Source organism: Stegostoma tigrinum, chromosome 3, assembly GCF_030684315.1.
Source record: "Stegostoma tigrinum isolate sSteTig4 chromosome 3, sSteTig4.hap1, whole genome shotgun sequence".
Classification (NCBI taxonomy): Eukaryota; Metazoa; Chordata; class Chondrichthyes; order Orectolobiformes; family Stegostomatidae; genus Stegostoma; species Stegostoma tigrinum.
The window spans coordinates 49007578-49024574 of NC_081356.1; the positions used below are offsets into that span (position 1 = coordinate 49007578).

A 16997-nucleotide genomic window follows, 5' to 3' on the forward strand; every position below is an offset into this window, starting at 1 on the left:
TTAAATTTTGTTCCTAGCTTTCCATAATCCTGAAACAGGTCTTTTTTCCTAGTCCTGCCTACGTTGTTGGTACCTACATGGACCACAACAACTGGATCCTCCCTCTCCCTCTCTGGTATCCTCTCAAGCCGGTCAGAGATGTCTCACACCCTGACACTGGGCAGGCAACACACCATGAGGGATTCTCTATCCTGCTCACAAAGGATACTGTCTATCCCCCTGATAATGGAATCCCCTACAACTACTATCTATCTTTTTGCTCCCCGCTCTTGAAAGGGCCCCTCTACCTACCTCACTCGCAGTCACACACTGCTGTCCCTGCCCGCCGATCGAATTAACATTAGTTAATCTACCAGGTGTGACTGCCTCCTGGAACACAGCATCCAGGTATTTCTCCCCCTCCCGGATGTGCCGCAGTGGTTTGAGTTTGGATTCCAGCTCATCAATTTTGAGCCGGAGCTCCTCAAGCAGACAACACTTGCAGCAGATGTGATCACTGCTATTCTTGAAGGGATCAACTAGTTCCCACATCATATAGCTACAACACATCACCAGGCCTGCCATCTCTATTTAGTTAATTATTTAAAATTATTTAGTTTTTTTTGTAAGTTTTGCAGTGTTTTCTGCACCAATAAGTTTACTCCATTATACACTCAAACAGGCTCCGACTTTGCCTTCCGACCAGCTCCCCAAGGATTTGGCATCTAGGTGACCACCCCATAAGATAACAAAGAGAGATGAGGGAAAAAAAACGCAAATAGCTTACATGCTCACCACACTTAGTCATTATTATTAGGTTAGAGGAGGTGGAAGGGTGGGAGACACTATGCGTATAGAATGTCGAGTATTAGTTAACTCACTAATTTATTGCGTGGAAGCTTACCTTCCCAGGCTGCCCTCATGCTTTCTCCCAGACTCCTGCCACTGAAACAACTGAAAGGCCTCAGTCATGCGAGGAAAGACTTTTATAATCGAAAAGCTTACCTTCCCAGGCTGCACTCGCACTTTCTCCCAGACTCCTGCTGCTGAAACAACTGTTGCAGTAAGATTTCCCTATTCTTATATTCAAACTCCATAGAAATAAGGACCAACATTCCGTTAGCCTTCCTTGATTACCTCCTGCACCTGTGCGCTAGTTTTCTGTGTTTCATGCACATGTATCCCCACATCTCATTGTATTGCAGCTTTCTATAGCTTTTCTCCTTTTAAGTAATACCTTGTTCTTTTGTTATCCCTTCCAAAATGAACAACTTCACAATTTCCCACATTATGTTCAATATTTTCCAGAAGTGCCAACTTTTTGACACTTACTTAACTCATCAATATCTCTCTGCAAACTGTTTGTATTCCTCTTGAAATTTGCCTTTCCACATATTTTTGCATCAGAGTCAGACAGCTGTTCAGCATGGAAGCAGATGTTTCAGTCCAACTCATCCATGCTGACCAGATATTCTGAATCAATCTAGTCCAATTTGCCAGCATTTGGCCCGTATCCTTTTGAACCTTTTCTATTCATGTACCCATCGAGATACCTTTTACATGTTTTAACTGTTAACTGCACCAGCTTCCACCATTTCCTCTGACTGCTCATTCTACACACACACCACCCATTGCATGAAAAAGCTGCACCTTAGGTTCCTTTTTAATCTTTCCCCTCTCACCTTAAATCTATGCCCTCAAGTTTTGGACTCCTCTACCTTGGGGCAAAGACCTTGGCTATTTACCCTATGCCCCTCATGATTTTATAAACTTCTTTAAAGTCACCACTCAGCCTATAGTCCCAGTCTATTCAACTTCTTTTTAGTTCAAACCTTCCAACCCTGGCAGCATCCTTGTAAATCTTTTCTGAACCCTTTCAAGTTTCACAACATCCTTCCTAAAGCAGGGAGGCCAGACCTGAGTGCAATATTCCAAAGGTAGCCTAACCAATGTCATCTACAAATTTGGCCACAGTACATTCACTTCCTTTTCCCAAGCTTTTAACATCTGTTGTGAACAATTGGGATTCCAGAACTGATACCCGTGGAACCTCCCTGGCTACAGAATGCCAACCTGAAAAAGAACTCCTGACCCTCACTCACATTTTCCTGACCATCAGCCAATTCTCTGTCCATGCCAATATATACTACCTCCAACACTTTGGGCTGTTATTCTCCATAGACTTCTTTGAACATCTGCATCTCTTACCAGTATTTCCCAATGAGCTTTCCCACACAGAAGTTCCACAAAAAACACTGCTTTCTCACTCTCATTGAGGCCCTTTGGTGCATGTTTGCATATCCACAATTAAATTCAACTGCTTAATCATTGACTGTTTCTAATCTTCCCCTGAATGCATCCAGATTCCTAATCATTCGCACATAGACAAATTCCTTTGTCGCATCAAGGGAATACACATGGCAAGTCTTTGCTTGTGTCTGGTCTAAAGGTCTGATTACGGACGGCATAGTGGCTCAGTGTTTAACACAGTGCTTGAGACTCAAGTTCGATGCCTTGGTCAATGATTCATGTGGAGCTTGCATGTTCTCCTTGTGTCTGCATGCATTTCCGCTGGTTTCCTTCCATAATCCAAAGATGTGCAGGTTAGGTGGATTATCCATGATAAGTGTGAAGTTACGGGAATTGGGTAGGGGTTGGGTCTGGGTGAGATGCTGTTCAGAAGGTCAGTCAAGATGTGATAGGTCAAATGGTGTCTTTTAGCACTACAGGGATTCTATGTTTTTTTTGAATAGATTAGATTCCCCACAGTGTGGAAACAGGCCCCTCGGCCCAACACGTCCACGCCTCCCCTTGAAGCGTCCCACCCAGACCCATCCCCCTATAACCTACACACCCCTGAACACTACGAGCAATTTAGCATGGCCAATCCACCTAGCCTGCACATCTTTGGACTGTGGGAGAAAACCGGAGCACCCGGAGGAAACCCATGCAGACACAGGGAGAACGTGCAAACTCCACACAGACAGTCACCCGAGGCTGGAATTGAACCTGGGTCCCTGGCGCTGTGAGGCCGCAGTGCTAACAACTGAGCCACCGTGCCATCACTATTTCCTCTGTCAATACCAGAATCACCAATGATCTAGAGCAGCTTCAGCCTCCCTAATGGGAAATTGTCATTTTCATCTCAGCCAGGCACCTTTCAATCTTAGTCAACGTCATTTGCAGCCTGTGCTATGGAATCCTGGTGACTACACTGGAAATGTAACATGAGAATTAAACACACATACACCCCAAGGACTAAGGAACAGCGATTCTTTGTCTCACTGGCAGCAGGTCAATACAAACAGGAAGGAAAATTAAGATTAAACAAGAACTATGTATGTTATATACATGGGACACCATGATCTTTACACTGGACTCTTACAGTTGTCTGCCCTCCCTTCCCGTCAACCCCCTCTCCACCAAGCACACACTTTCATTTCCAGTCAGTGTCAATTTGACTGCTCCAGGTTGCCTCCCTCATCATCTTCAACTCCTGGTGGATATCTCATGCAGTGGATCAAATGTTGTCAGGCAGGAGCTGCCCTTCAGAGTGCATATGGTGGGAAGTGAACAGCTGGCACTTCATTGCAAATACAAGCACATATTTGTAAATCTATTGCGTTTATCGAACGAAACTGCACAAGTTACCTATCCTCAGTGTTATCACATCTTAGAACCCGAGCTCAGAGAAAGTTACTCTTCTCCCAATGCCCAGTGAAGCTCAATATCCTCTCATGATTAATTATGAGAATGTTTGAAAACTGTCAGTTTTGTTCAACAACAGCAAAAGTGAACAAAAATAAACAAGCTGTATTTGGATTTAGATTTTACTGTCGCGTGGACTCGAGTACAGGAATGTAGGAGTACAACATCATCATTCTCCAGTGCCATAAAAGACAGGATTAAAAACTGAAGCAGAAATAAATGAATCAACCAAAAGAAATGGAAATATCTAGATTACTTCCCGCCTCCACAAGTCCTCCCCGCCAGAGAAATAAAGCCATGAAGTCCATTCCTCAGTCTGCAAACTGAGGTAGCGCAAGATTCCACACACTGTCACAGCTGGAATGCCACCACCTCTACCATCAGGTACCTGGTCCAGCCATAGCCTGGAGCTGCTCTGCTGCCGCTGGAACGGTACCACAATTCTCAGTGCCTCCAATGACATCATTGCTATCATGAGTCTGCACTGCACAAATCTCAGCAATGATGCCGCTGCTGAAGCAGCCGGTCCTGAGCTGGGCTCAAACTCACACCGAAGTAGTCAATGTACATAAACTGGACAAACCCCTCAGACAAATACTTTCCCTGCTGGGCACACCGACACACAGGCAAGCCAAGGAGTTACAACAAAGACTGGCACAGCTCACCAACGGAACAACCCACTTCATAAATTCAGCCCAGGATTTCCTGGACAACATCAGAAACATAAAAACTGACAATGAGGAAATGATGACCTCCTTCGATGTTACAGCACTATTCACTTCTATCAGCATGATACGAGCAAAAGAGACACTGGCCACATTATTAGACAATCTGAAAACACAAATGTCCAACGAAACCATCAGGAAGGACAACATGCTAAAACTACGAGACCGATGCCTTACCACACACTTTGTCTTCAACAGCTAGGTATATCATCAAACTAATGCAACAGCCATGAGTTCATCCAATTCAGGTTTCATATCAGAAGCTGTTATGCAAAGACTTGGGTGCACAGCCCTCCCCTGGATCCAGGCTAAACTATGGGTTAGGTACATGGATGATATTTTTGTGACCATTAAATGAGCAAAGTTAAAAGAAACACACCACCTTATTAATAGCATATTCACCAGGGAAAAACAGAACAATAACCAACTCCTGCTTCTCAACGTAATTGTGGAAACCATGTCAGCATGGGTTTCCTCCAGGTGCCCCGGTTTTCTCCCACAGTCCAAAAATGTGCAGGCTAGGTGGATTGGCCATGCTAAATTGCCTGTAGTGTTCAGGGATGTGTGGCTTAGGTGGGTTATAGGGGGATGGGTCTGGGTGGGATGTTCCAAGGGTTGGCATGGACTTGTTGGGTCAAAGGGCCTGTTTCCACTAGGTAGGGATTCTGTGATATAAATTCAGAGGAGGATAGAACAACAGTGCTTCAATGGAGGCTAGATAGCACTGAAGATGTCACCTAGAAGAGAGATGAAATATTTGCATGGAAACCAGTCAGCTTTGTAAACCAACTAACAACTCCAAACACAACTTGAGCTACAATTTTCATGAAAATATTAAACTGTCCTCGGGTACATGTTACTACAATAAATCAAATCAAATCAAATCCTTGGTCTCCCTGTCCATCTCAGCCACGCCAACTGTTGTAATGGACTGACAGACGTCCTGTCAATGCCAATGTCAAGAACTGAAGAAGAGTCAAAATATTGACTACTCCTTTCCTCCAAATGGTGCCTGGCTTGCTGTGTTCTTCCAGCTTCCAGTTTGTCTAACAGCAATTAGCCATGTTGGATTTGTCTTTCTTTTTATTTATAGGACACACCTGGGGAGATTTTCATATTATCAGGCAGATGCCAATGTGCAGTACAATTGCTGGAATGTTGTCAAGGCCCTTAACCTTTGAAGGGCATTTCACCATCTCTTGTGACCATGTTGGGTAAGCCAAAATTGGCTAAAGACTGACATCTGTGAACCTGGGGACTCTGGAGGAGGCTGAGAGATTATCCACTTCTGACTGATGATTGTTGCACTGTTGTGTTGACTCCTCATTATTGGGGATGGGACTATTTCTGGAGCATCTTCCTGCATTAAACAGTGTGGACCAGAGTAAGGGAAACAGAGAAGATTCCAGATTCAAATCTCATCTGTGGTAAATTGTATGACAGTCTCTTGACTACATACAGCTGACATTAAAAAAAGCACCAAATCTTCTCATCTTTGATCCTATCAGTTAGCTTTGATGTCCATCATGTCTAAATAGTATACTGACTCATGACTAAAGTTAACACAGGTAGAATAAACATTTGGGTAAAACAGTGGAGGTTTCCCACTCTGAAAGGTCTAACTTCAGGGGATGAGGGATTTACCCAAATCTTTGCTCTTGCTCAGAGGTTCATCCCCAGTGCTGTCTTCATCATATTCTGTAGCTCCAGAGAATTCATCACATGCACCAATGTTCACATGCAGTGAAATGTTACATGGACATTAACCTCTTACAGTGAGTCGCCCATGCAGTAAACCATCCACAGTTATCAAACGGACTGCGCTGATGGCATCATTATCCACTACCTGAAACTGCTCCCAGGTGATAGGTCGAGACTGGCCTTCCAAAAGGTCAAGTCCTGAAAAATGAAAAGCAACACAAAAAAAAACTTTAGCTTCACATTATCATTGTTATTAGTGAATGGCTAAATGATTCCCTGGATGCTAAAATTCTTACAATTTATACATTAATGTAATTGTCAATGTCAGTTTCCTATCTGGCTATTGACCCCTTCCTGCATCATGAGATGCTGTTCATGCAGAAGCATGAGACGTGGGGCAAAAAAAGTTAGAATTTAAAGAAATCAACATTTTCAATAGACATTGTTACATGCATGAAGATTTGGAAGCTGGTTATGTTTTGGAACTGCCTATAATTTGGTGTAAGATGAAGGAATGAAAGTGGTCATTTGACTCGTTTGCAATTCTGCCAACAGCAAGCCTGGGTGACTTTAGTGTTAAAGTTTAAGGGAAGGGTCAAGATTTCTTCACGAGGCAAGAGGTACAAAACATTCACACCTGTAACCATTGAATGTAGTACCTGAGCTGACAATGGAATAACTGCTCATCTCAAAAGTCCCAAGTCCCGAGATGTGGTTTAGAATGTCAGGTTTTATAAACAGTTATAACTTAAATTGCATGTTTGTTTTCAAGATGCTATAAAGTTGGGAGTTGAAAGGAAACTCAATTATTAATTCTACCTGAACACAAGCCTGTGTGATTTATGTTTTCTTGGAGATGGACTTCGAGAGAAAGGGAGAATCCCATGTGAAGCCACTGAAGGATGAGTGTATCACTGAACCTCAGATGGAGGCACGGTGGCTCTGTAGTTAGCACTGCTACCTCATGGCGCCAGAGGCCCGGGTTCAATTACACCCTTGGACGACTCTGTGACCAGTTTGCACATTCTCCCCATGTTTGCGTGGGTTTCCTCTGGGTCCTCCAGCTTCCTCCCATGGTTAAAAAGAGGTGCAGGCTACGTGGATTGGCCATGCTAAATTCTCCTGTAAATTTCCCTTCAGGGATGCATAGGTTAGGTAGGTTACTGGGGGGATGCGTCTAGGTGGGATGCTCTGTGGGCTGGTGTGGACTTGTTGGGCTAAAAGGTCTGTTTCCATACTGTAGACATTCTATGGGTTGTTTGCAAAAACCCAAGAGAAAGAGAACACAGCAACGAAGACAGGAAAATGTCTCTGGTTTGCCATGTGAGAATGTTGGAGGAAGTGCATTGTCAGATTGAAGGGATCAAGTTAATAACAGCTTACAACAGACTGGAGGATTAGTCTAGGATTATCTGGAAAGGATCAGCTCTAAATTGCCTTCAACATTAAAGTTAGTTTGGAGAATAGGAGTTATGTAGGTGAGAAGGAAAAGGAAAGACTCTCTGGGGCTGAGAATCACTTTGGCTCCAGTAGAATTGTGTGTCTATCTAAAGAACAGGGTAAAGTACAACCATGGATGGAGATTTTTTGTTCTTGTAAATGTTAAATTGGAAAATCTGTTCACTATTGTAGAATATAATTTGCCTTTTAAAGTAGTGTTTAGCATCTGCAGTATTTTGCCTATATTCAAGTGTTTAGTTAATGTCACTTTTAGCTTGTGTGTTGCAGTAAGTCTTAAAATTTGAAATTTTGTTACATTATCCTTTCAGCCATCCATTGCAAATTTGGATCTCATTAGAAGCTATCAATCTGTACAGGGTTCATAATGGTATGGGTTATTAAAATATTTAAAGCAATTTGTCTGAATTTTTCTTGGCAAGTCAAAGCGAAGAGAAAAAAATCGGAGGGAAATTGTGGAAAATGTCTTCACTTTAAGAAATAAAATTTGCTCCAATTATGCATGAACATCACTTCTGTTACGTCACTGTGAACAGTACTGATGGACAAATCCAATGTGATGTTCCATGGAACTTATTTTCACATTTGTGTACCTGGATCATTTTAACATTCTTTCATTCTTGGTCAAATGTGAAATAACAGAGCTTAAAGTATCACCAACTCCAGGAAGGCTGAGGTAATTAAAGACTGGTGAAAATAGTGTCATAACAAATAAGCTTACTCGGAGTAACCGTGTGACATATTTTATTAACCTAGATTGCAGGAGCAGCTTGATGGTCATTGTTACTAAACAGGTTCTCCTATTTTAATTTGCCAAAAAATGTCTATCTAGGATTTAAGTGAGAGCTCAATGTAGAGTTAAGTCTGGAAAGCTATTTGTGAGTTAGAGTCAAGAGTTATTAACTCCAGTAGCCATTTAAACCAATCATACACAAGCAAAAACATAAATTGCGGTGTGAAACACTTTTAAACTGCTTGCTGTGCGGATTGAATAGAAAATGAGCAAAAGAAATTGCAACTGATCTCCTGGCCATTTTGTTTGTACAAAATTCAGCAAAGATCAAACCAGGATAGACACTCACCCATATTCCAAGAAACTCTGGGAGCATTAGTATCAGCTGTCCTGATCGAGATATGCACCATAATTGGTGCACTTCTCCTGAAGTATGCATCGTGAACTTCAAATTCTACCTGTGACAGAAAGGAGTAGAGTCAATATCCAAGCCATTATTTTATCAGGGGCATATCGGAGGATTTGTTTCCACACTGTAGGGATTCTATGGATTTTATGGATGAGGAATGGAAAGGCAGCCAAATATAACACTCTCTGCATAACTAAAGATGAAGCAGTGTTAAGTAGATTAAAGTTTCTTTAATGGACTTTCATTGCCTCTGTTTGATTGACAGTTATATGAGTGTATAGAAAGTTCAATACTTCTCAAAGGAATTTCTTTTTTCATTACATAATCATTGCAAAGATTTGTCAGTGTTATAATATGGGTTACAGGTTGCATATCCAGTGTAATCAGGTTGAATGGATTCACAGGGAACATGGACATGAGAAGGTTCGAAGGATCGGTTGGGGAGTAAGAGGTATGGGTCAGAAGGTCTAATGACATTTCATATCACTCTTCCACTAAATGAAGTTGGGCATTCTAACCAGCCAGTCTCGCCGTCTCATCTCTGATGTAACACTGGGATACTAATATGGTGGGCAGCACTCCTAAGGCAGAGGCAGGAACAGAGACTCTGGAAAAGTCCTAACTCCTGATTCCAGGCTAAAAATCACAATCACAGCAGAATTACAGATAAGAAGACAATGTATCTACAATAATAGAACTACTTTATAAGAAATTTATTTTGTTCTAATTGACAACGTACAACAAAGTACATAACTGATTTAGGTGTTTGTGTAACACAGAATATAACTTGCATCTGGGACAAGGCCTCAGGAAAACCACTTTTCTTTTCAAACAGGTCTAAAATTAAATGCAGTTAATTTTAAAGAAATTAAGATTCACAGGGGCTGTTATTGAAAATGTATGTTCTTCCTTAATCTTTGCTTTAACTCTTAGCCAAAAAATCCTATTGCCTTACCTACCTCATAGTTCCTCCTTTCAGTGTGGCTGCTATTTGGAGGTTGGAATGCAATGAGCATCTCGTTTAGTTCAGTCCAGGTGAAAGACGTGATTGGTCTGGTGTGGTCAGATAAGTGGGTAATAAAACCCTGTACAGGTGGCTTGGTGACGTTGAAGACAAGTTGAGTTTTGGGGCTCTCACTGTCTTCACCATCCAGGGTATGTGTGGTTATGGGGGTCAGAATAAACTGATCCACTTCCAAGATGTACACAGCAATAAAACTCGCTTTTGGAGGCATGTTGGAAAAAGCATTCCTGATTCTGACTGGAATCCAAGCGTTCTCCTTCTGAAAGAAAAATCAAGAAATTTGTAACAGCATCATTCAGAATAAATGCTACATCTCATGAGTTAATGAAAATGTAAGGGCAAATCAATGATCTCTTACACAATTCCTTGCACCACAGGGTTAGCACTGCTGCCTCACGTTGACAGGGACCCCAGTTTCATACCACCCCCTGGGAGACAGTATGTGGAGTATGCACATTGCCCCCAGGTCTGCATGGATTTTTTTTTTGGGTGCTCCTGTTTCCTCGCACAGCGCAAAGATTAAGTAGACTGGGCATGTTAAATTGCCCTCTCTGTTTAGGGATATGTCGAGTGGGTGGGTTAGTTATGGGGAATGCAGGTTTACAGGACAAAGTAGGGGGTAGGTCTGGGTGGAATGCTGTTCAGAAGTGGATGGGCCGAATGGCCTGCTTCCACATGAAGGTATCCTATGATTTTAAATCCCTGCTTCAGATTCATGCATTTATTTTAATTCAAAGACAATGTATCTAAGGTCTGGTGGACTTTTCAATTTAAAAACATGATGTATAACATAATAAGAGTAAAGTTGATGATATAACACAAGAATGACCTGAAGTTTCATCCTTATTATTACACGGGATGTGGTATCACTGGTTAGGGTAGCATTTATTGCCCACCTCTAATTGCCCTGACAGAGTCAGCCCCAGTGCTATGTGTCTGGAGTCATTTGTCAACCACAACAGGTAAAGATACTAGACAATGGCTGATCTGGTAACCCTCATCTCTACTTTCCTGCCTTTTCCCAAACCCTCGATGCCCTCACCGATTAAAAATTTGTCAACCTCAACCTTGAGTATATGCAATGATTTATTCATGTGTTTGATGTCCTGGAGTTGCTGCAGGGTGTATTTTCTCCTTGGAGGGAGATTGGAGGAGTAAGTCAGATGCCCACACAAAGACTACAGTAGGCTGGCTGGCAGCTCTGTGTCAGTCTCACTGGGTCTTCAGGATTACAAGAAAGTGGAGCAGAGGCTGCGGTGAGGGATCCAATCATTTGGAACCAAAATCCTCCATTTATTTCGACAATGACAGAACCTTAGAATCCCTTCAGCGGGGAAGTAGACCATTTGAGGCCACATCACCCCTCCAAAGAGCATCTACCCAGACCTGCCCCCATCCCATCCCTGTAACCCTGCATTTCTTTTGACTACTCCGCCCAACCTGCACATCCCTGGACAAAATGGGCCATTTAGCATGGCCAGCTCATCTCACCTACTTATCTTTGGGCTGTGGGAGGAAAGCAGAGCACCCGGAGGGAAACTCATGCAAAGAAGGGTGTTGCGAAAACTCCATGCTGACAGTCACCTAAAGCTGGAATCAAACCCAGGTCCCTATTCTGGTCAGGCAACGGACTAACCACTGAGTCACCATGCCACCCAAACCAGAAACTGTCTGGCAGGCAAGGTAATTTAGACACAGTGTTTAGCAAGATGAGCTTGCTGTTTCTGCTGACGCCCTTATCTTAGTTTGCTGAAGCAGCACTCATCTTTGACTCTGCTCTCTGAAGAGCTGGCAAAAAGGCCAACCTTAGATCATAGAATCCCTACAGTGTGGAAACAGGAAATGGGAAGAATGTGCAAACTCCACACAGACAGTCCCTGAGAATGTGAATTGAACCCAGGTCCCTGGCACTGTGAGGCAGCCGTGCTAACCACTGAGCTATCATGCCACCCAAACTTGTTCTGAATATAATCAATCAGCCAGATAACACACTGCATGCCAATCTCAATTCTGTACTGGCCTTTAAGTTACACACAATGGCAGGACTTTCAGGCTGCCTGACCAAGTGACTGAGGCTCTTTGTTCATGACCTGCTGTCTCTTTTTCTCCCTTGGCTTTTGTGGCTCGATTGGAGGCAGAAGTGGGCATCCAAACTGATAGATTCTCTCTCTATATGTCACTCCTACCATGCAAACAGTCAATCTCATCAACATGCTCTCTCCATAGCCAGAACTTCCTTCCTCAGATAAGGAAACCAAAACTACACACCTGGACTTCTTTCATGAAAGCCTTGTACAATTGCAGCAAGGCATCCCTGATCCTTAACTTGAATCCTCATGATATAAAGTCAAGCATTCCCTTTGCTTTCTTCACTACCTGCTACACTTGCATGCCTTTTAGTGATTGGTGTAGAAGTACACCCAGGTCTTGTTACACCTCTCCCTTTCTCAATCTAGCACCACTCAGATAATAAATCTACCTTTCCATTTTTGCTACCAAAGTGGTAGCCTAACATTTATTCACATTACATTATATTAGCCATGCACTTGTCCACAGACTCAAGTTGTTCAAGTCACATTAAAGCATCTCTTCATCCACCGCACATTTCACCCTCCCACCCATCTTTGTGTCATCTGCAAACTTGAAATAATTCTTTCATCTAAACCATTAACTTGTCTTATGAATGACTGGGATCCAAGCACTGATCCCTGAAGTACCCCACAAACCACTGTCTGCTGCTCGGAAGAAGAACCATTTATTCCCACTGCAGATAACAAGGTGCAGAGCTGGATGAGCCCAACAGGACAAGCAGCATCAGAACAGCAGGAAGTCTGACGTTTTGGGCCTAGACCCTTCTTCAGAAATGGGGGATTATGAAATAAATAGGGGGAGAGGGGGAGGCAGGTACCCACTCTTTACTGACTGTTTTTTTGGCTAATTTGTATACCCTTTCTTGGATCTAACACCATGTATAATTCTACCTGGCTGGGCCATTTTTCCTTTTTGTTATTTTTGTGCCAAAGAGGAATGAATAATGTTGCAGTTCATTCATTCTTTAAATGTTTGTCTTTGCCTGTCTGTTAATGTCCCCCAATATATTATAGCCGACTAGCACCTCATACCATTGTAGTTGCATTATTTAGATTCATAACCCTCTTCACAGAATCAACTACATCACCTCTACCTTAGATGAAAATTTGTATCATATTATAGTAAATCTTCTCCATGGGGCCTCCAATAACTAGATTACCCATTATTCCTTTCCATGGGTGGCATAATAACTCAGTGGCTAGCACGGGTGCCTCACAGTGCCAGGGGCCCGAGCTTCATCCCACCCTTGGGCGACTGTGTGGAGTTTGTGCATTTGAGCTGTGTCTGCGTGGGTTTCCTCCGGGTGCTCCGGTTTCCTCCCACAATCCGAAGATGTGCAGTCTAGGTGGATTGGCCATGCTAATTTGCCCATAGTGTTCAGGGATGTGAAAATTAGGTGGGTTATACAGGTATGGGTCTGGGTGGGATGCTCCAAGGGTCGGTGTAGAATTATTGGGCTGAAGGGCCTGTTTCAACACTGTTGGGATTCTATGATCTATGATTATTCAGTACCCAGTATAGAGCAGCCTCTTCTCTAGTTGGTTTCTCAACATATTGATTCAGAAAACCACTCTGTACCTCTTCCGCAGCTACACTGGCACTATCTGCCACCTCTTCCGTCATTACATTGATGACTGTATCAGCGCCGCTGCATGTTCCCATGAGGAGCTTGAACATTTCATCAATTTTACTAACAACTTCCACCCCAACCTCAAGTTAACCTGAACCATCTCTGATACCTCTCTTGCCTTCCTGGACTTCTCTGTCTCCATCTCTGGCAACCACCTTGAAACCACTATTTCAAGCCCACAGACTCCCACAGCTACCGAGACTACACCTCCTCTCACCCACCTTCCTGTAAGAATGCGATCCCCTATTCCCAATTCCTCCGCCTCCGCCGCATCTGCTCCCAAGATGAGGCGTTCCACTCCCAGACATCCTGGATGTTCTCATTTTTCAAGGGCTGCAATTTCTACTTGCCCCCACTCAGTGGTCGAAAACACCCTTGACCGCATCTCTTGCGTTTCCCACACATCAGCCCTCACACCTCCTCCCTGCAATAAAAACGAAGACAGAATTCCCCTTGCCCTCACGTATCGCCCCTTTAACCTCCGGATTCAACACATCATTCTCTGCTACTTCCACCACCTACAATCTGACCCCACTACGAAGGATATATTTCGCTCCTCACCCCCATCTGCCTTCCGGAGGGACTGCTCTCTCCGTCGCTCCTTCGTCCATGCCACACTCCCCACCACCCCAGCCCCTTTCCCTAGGAGGTGCTACATCTGCCCCTACATCTAACCCCTCAACTCCATCCCAGGCCCGAAAAAACACCTTCCACATTAGACAGATGTTCACCTGCACATCTGCTAACATGGTCTATTGTATCCGCTGTTCCCAATGTGGCCTCCTCTACATTGGGAGGCTTAGGCGGATGCTTGGAGACCGCTTTGCCTTCGGTGCCTTTGGTTCATGACAAATGGCAACACCTCCCAGTTGTGAACCACTTCAACTCACCCCCCTACTCCTTGGATGATATGTCCATCGAGGGCATCCTCCAGCATCAAAACAATGCCACCCGGAAACTGGAGGAACAGCACCTCATATTCCACCTTGGAACCCGACAAGCCAATGGTCTAAATGTCATTTCACAGTCTTCCCACCCCCAACTGCATCCCAAGACCAGTCCCCTATCTCATCCCCACCTCCTTGACCTGTCCATCTTCTCTCCCACCTATCCGCTCCTCCCACCTCACTCAAACCCCTACTCCCACTTCCTATCTACACTCACCTTTACTAGCTTCATCCCCATCTCCTAGACCTGTCCGTATTCTCTCCAATCTATCTGCTCCACTATCCACCTTCTATTACCGTTCCCCCTCTCTCTATTTATTTCAGAGCCTCCTTCCCCTCCCCCATTTCTGAAGAAGGGTCTGGGCCTGAAACATCAGCTTTCCTGCTCCTCTGATGTCACCTGGCCTGCTGCGTTCCTCCAGCTCCACACCTTGTTAACTCACTCTGTACACAGGTCAGGTATTCTCCTCTATCGTATTGTTGTTAGTTTGATGTGCCGAATCTACACGCTAATTAAAGTCATCCACTATTCCACCTAAACCATTATTGCTTACACCTCTTATTTCCTGTTTAGTGCTTTCTCCAACATTTCCACAACATCAGAAGTAGGCAAGTTATTGGAGGGGTTCCTGAGGGACAGGATCAACTAAGATTTGGACAGTCAAAGTCTGATTCGGATGTTACGCAGGAAGTCAATCTAACAAATCATTTAAAGTTTTTCGAAGCGGTAACCAAGAGGATGGATGAGAGTACGGCAGTTGGTATTGTCTACGTGGACTTTAGTAAGGCCTTTGACAAGGTCCCGCATGGCAGGCTAGTCATGAAGGTTAGATCACAAGGGACCCAGGGAGAGCTAGCTAATTGGATTCAAAATTAGTTTCATTGTAGGAAATAGAGGGTGATGGTTGGAGTTTGTTTCTCGGACTGGAGGCCTGTGACTAGTGGTTGCCACAGGGGTTGCTGTTGGTATCTTTGTTATTTGTTATTTATGTAAACAATCTGGATGTTTAGGTACAAGGCATGATTAGTAATAATGCCGATGATACAAAATTAGGAGATCTCATTGATTGCGAGGAAGTGTATCAAAAATTTCAGACGGATCTTGATCAGATGGGAAAGTGGGCTGAGGATTGGCAAATGCAATTCAATACAGGTAAGAGTGACATGTTGCACTGTGGAAAGTCAAACCAAGGTAGGACTTATACTGTAAATGATAAGTTCCTGAAGAGTGTTATGGAACAGAGGGACTTAGGAGTACAAGTACATAGTTCATTGGAAGTATCATCACCATTCATGGTGGTGAAGAAGGCATTCAGCTTGCTGGCCTTCATCGGTCGAGGCATTGAGTATAGGAGTTGTAATGTGAAAAAAAAGTGTAATGTTATGCTACAGTTGTATAAGTCGCTGGTGAGGTCACACTTGGAGTATTGTATACAGTTTTGGTCACCCTGTTGTAAGAAAGACATAGTTAAACTGGAAAGTGTGCAAAGAAGATTTAAGAGGATGTTGCCGGGACTAGTAGACTGAGTTAAAGGGCGAGGCTGGCTAGGATAGTACTTTATTCCTTGGAATTTTGGAGAATGTGGGGTGACCTTAAAGAGGCATATAAAATTATGAAGGGCATAGTTAGGATGAATGCAAACAGGCTTTTTGGCAGAGATGGGGGATTGGGGCATGGGTTTAAAGTGAGAGGGGAAATGTTTGAGCAGGACCTGAGGGGCAACTTCATGCAGAGAGTGGTGTATATGTGGAATGGGCTGCCAGAGAAAGTGGTTGAGGCAGGTACTGTGGCAACATTTAAAAAGTTTAACCTTGTCCACCCTAGTCCAACACCGGCACCTCCACATCACAACATTTAAAGAACAAAGAAAATTACAGCACAGGAACAGACCCTTCGGCCCTCCAAGCCTGCACCGATCGGGATCCTCTGTCAAAACCCTGTCATCTATTTTCTAAGGGTCTGTATTCCTTTGCTCCCTGCCCATCCATGTACCTGTCCAGATACATCTTAAAAGACACTATTTTGTCTGCGCCTACCACCTTCGCTGGCAACTCATTCCAGGCACCCACCACCCTCTGCGGAAAGAACTTTCCACGCATTTCTCCCATCAACTTTCCTCCTCTCACTTTGAACTCATGATCCCTAGTAATTGAGTTCCCCATTCTGGGAAAAAGCTTCATTCTATCCACCTTGTCTATACCTCTCATGATTTTGTAGACCTCAATCAGGTCCCCCCTCAATCGCTGTCTTTCTAATGAAAATAATCCTAATCTACTCAACCTTTCTTCATAGCTGGTGCCCTCCATACCAGGCAACATCCTGGTGAACCTCCTCTGCACACTCTCCAAAGCATCCACATCCTTTGGTAATGTGGCAACCAGAACTGTATGCAGTACTCTAAATGTGGCCGAACCAAAGTCTTATACAACTGCAACATGACCTGACAACTCTCGAACTCAACACCCTGTTAGATAGTTAGAAAAGTTAGATAGGTACATGGATGGGAAGGGTTTAAAGGAATATGGACCAAATATGGGCAACTGGAACTAGCTGAGTGAGCACCATGGTCAGCATTTTGGTCAGCAGTTTGG

General features: G+C 43.7%; 1 protein-coding gene across 1 annotated transcript in view; it reads right to left on the minus strand.

The window, feature by feature from the left end:
* The window catches only part of frem1a (Fras1 related extracellular matrix 1a), a 395391-nt gene that overhangs the window by 222846 nt on the left and 155548 nt on the right, over positions 1 to 16997 (minus strand). Inside the window, exons 5-7 of the mRNA XM_059645008.1 lie at positions 9669 to 9996; positions 8654 to 8758; positions 6180 to 6311 (exon numbers count right to left, since the gene is read on the minus strand). Of these exons, the coding sequence (XP_059500991.1) occupies positions 6180 to 6311; positions 8654 to 8758; positions 9669 to 9996 (565 nt within the window). The remainder of the gene's footprint in view (positions 1 to 6179; positions 6312 to 8653; positions 8759 to 9668; positions 9997 to 16997) is intronic.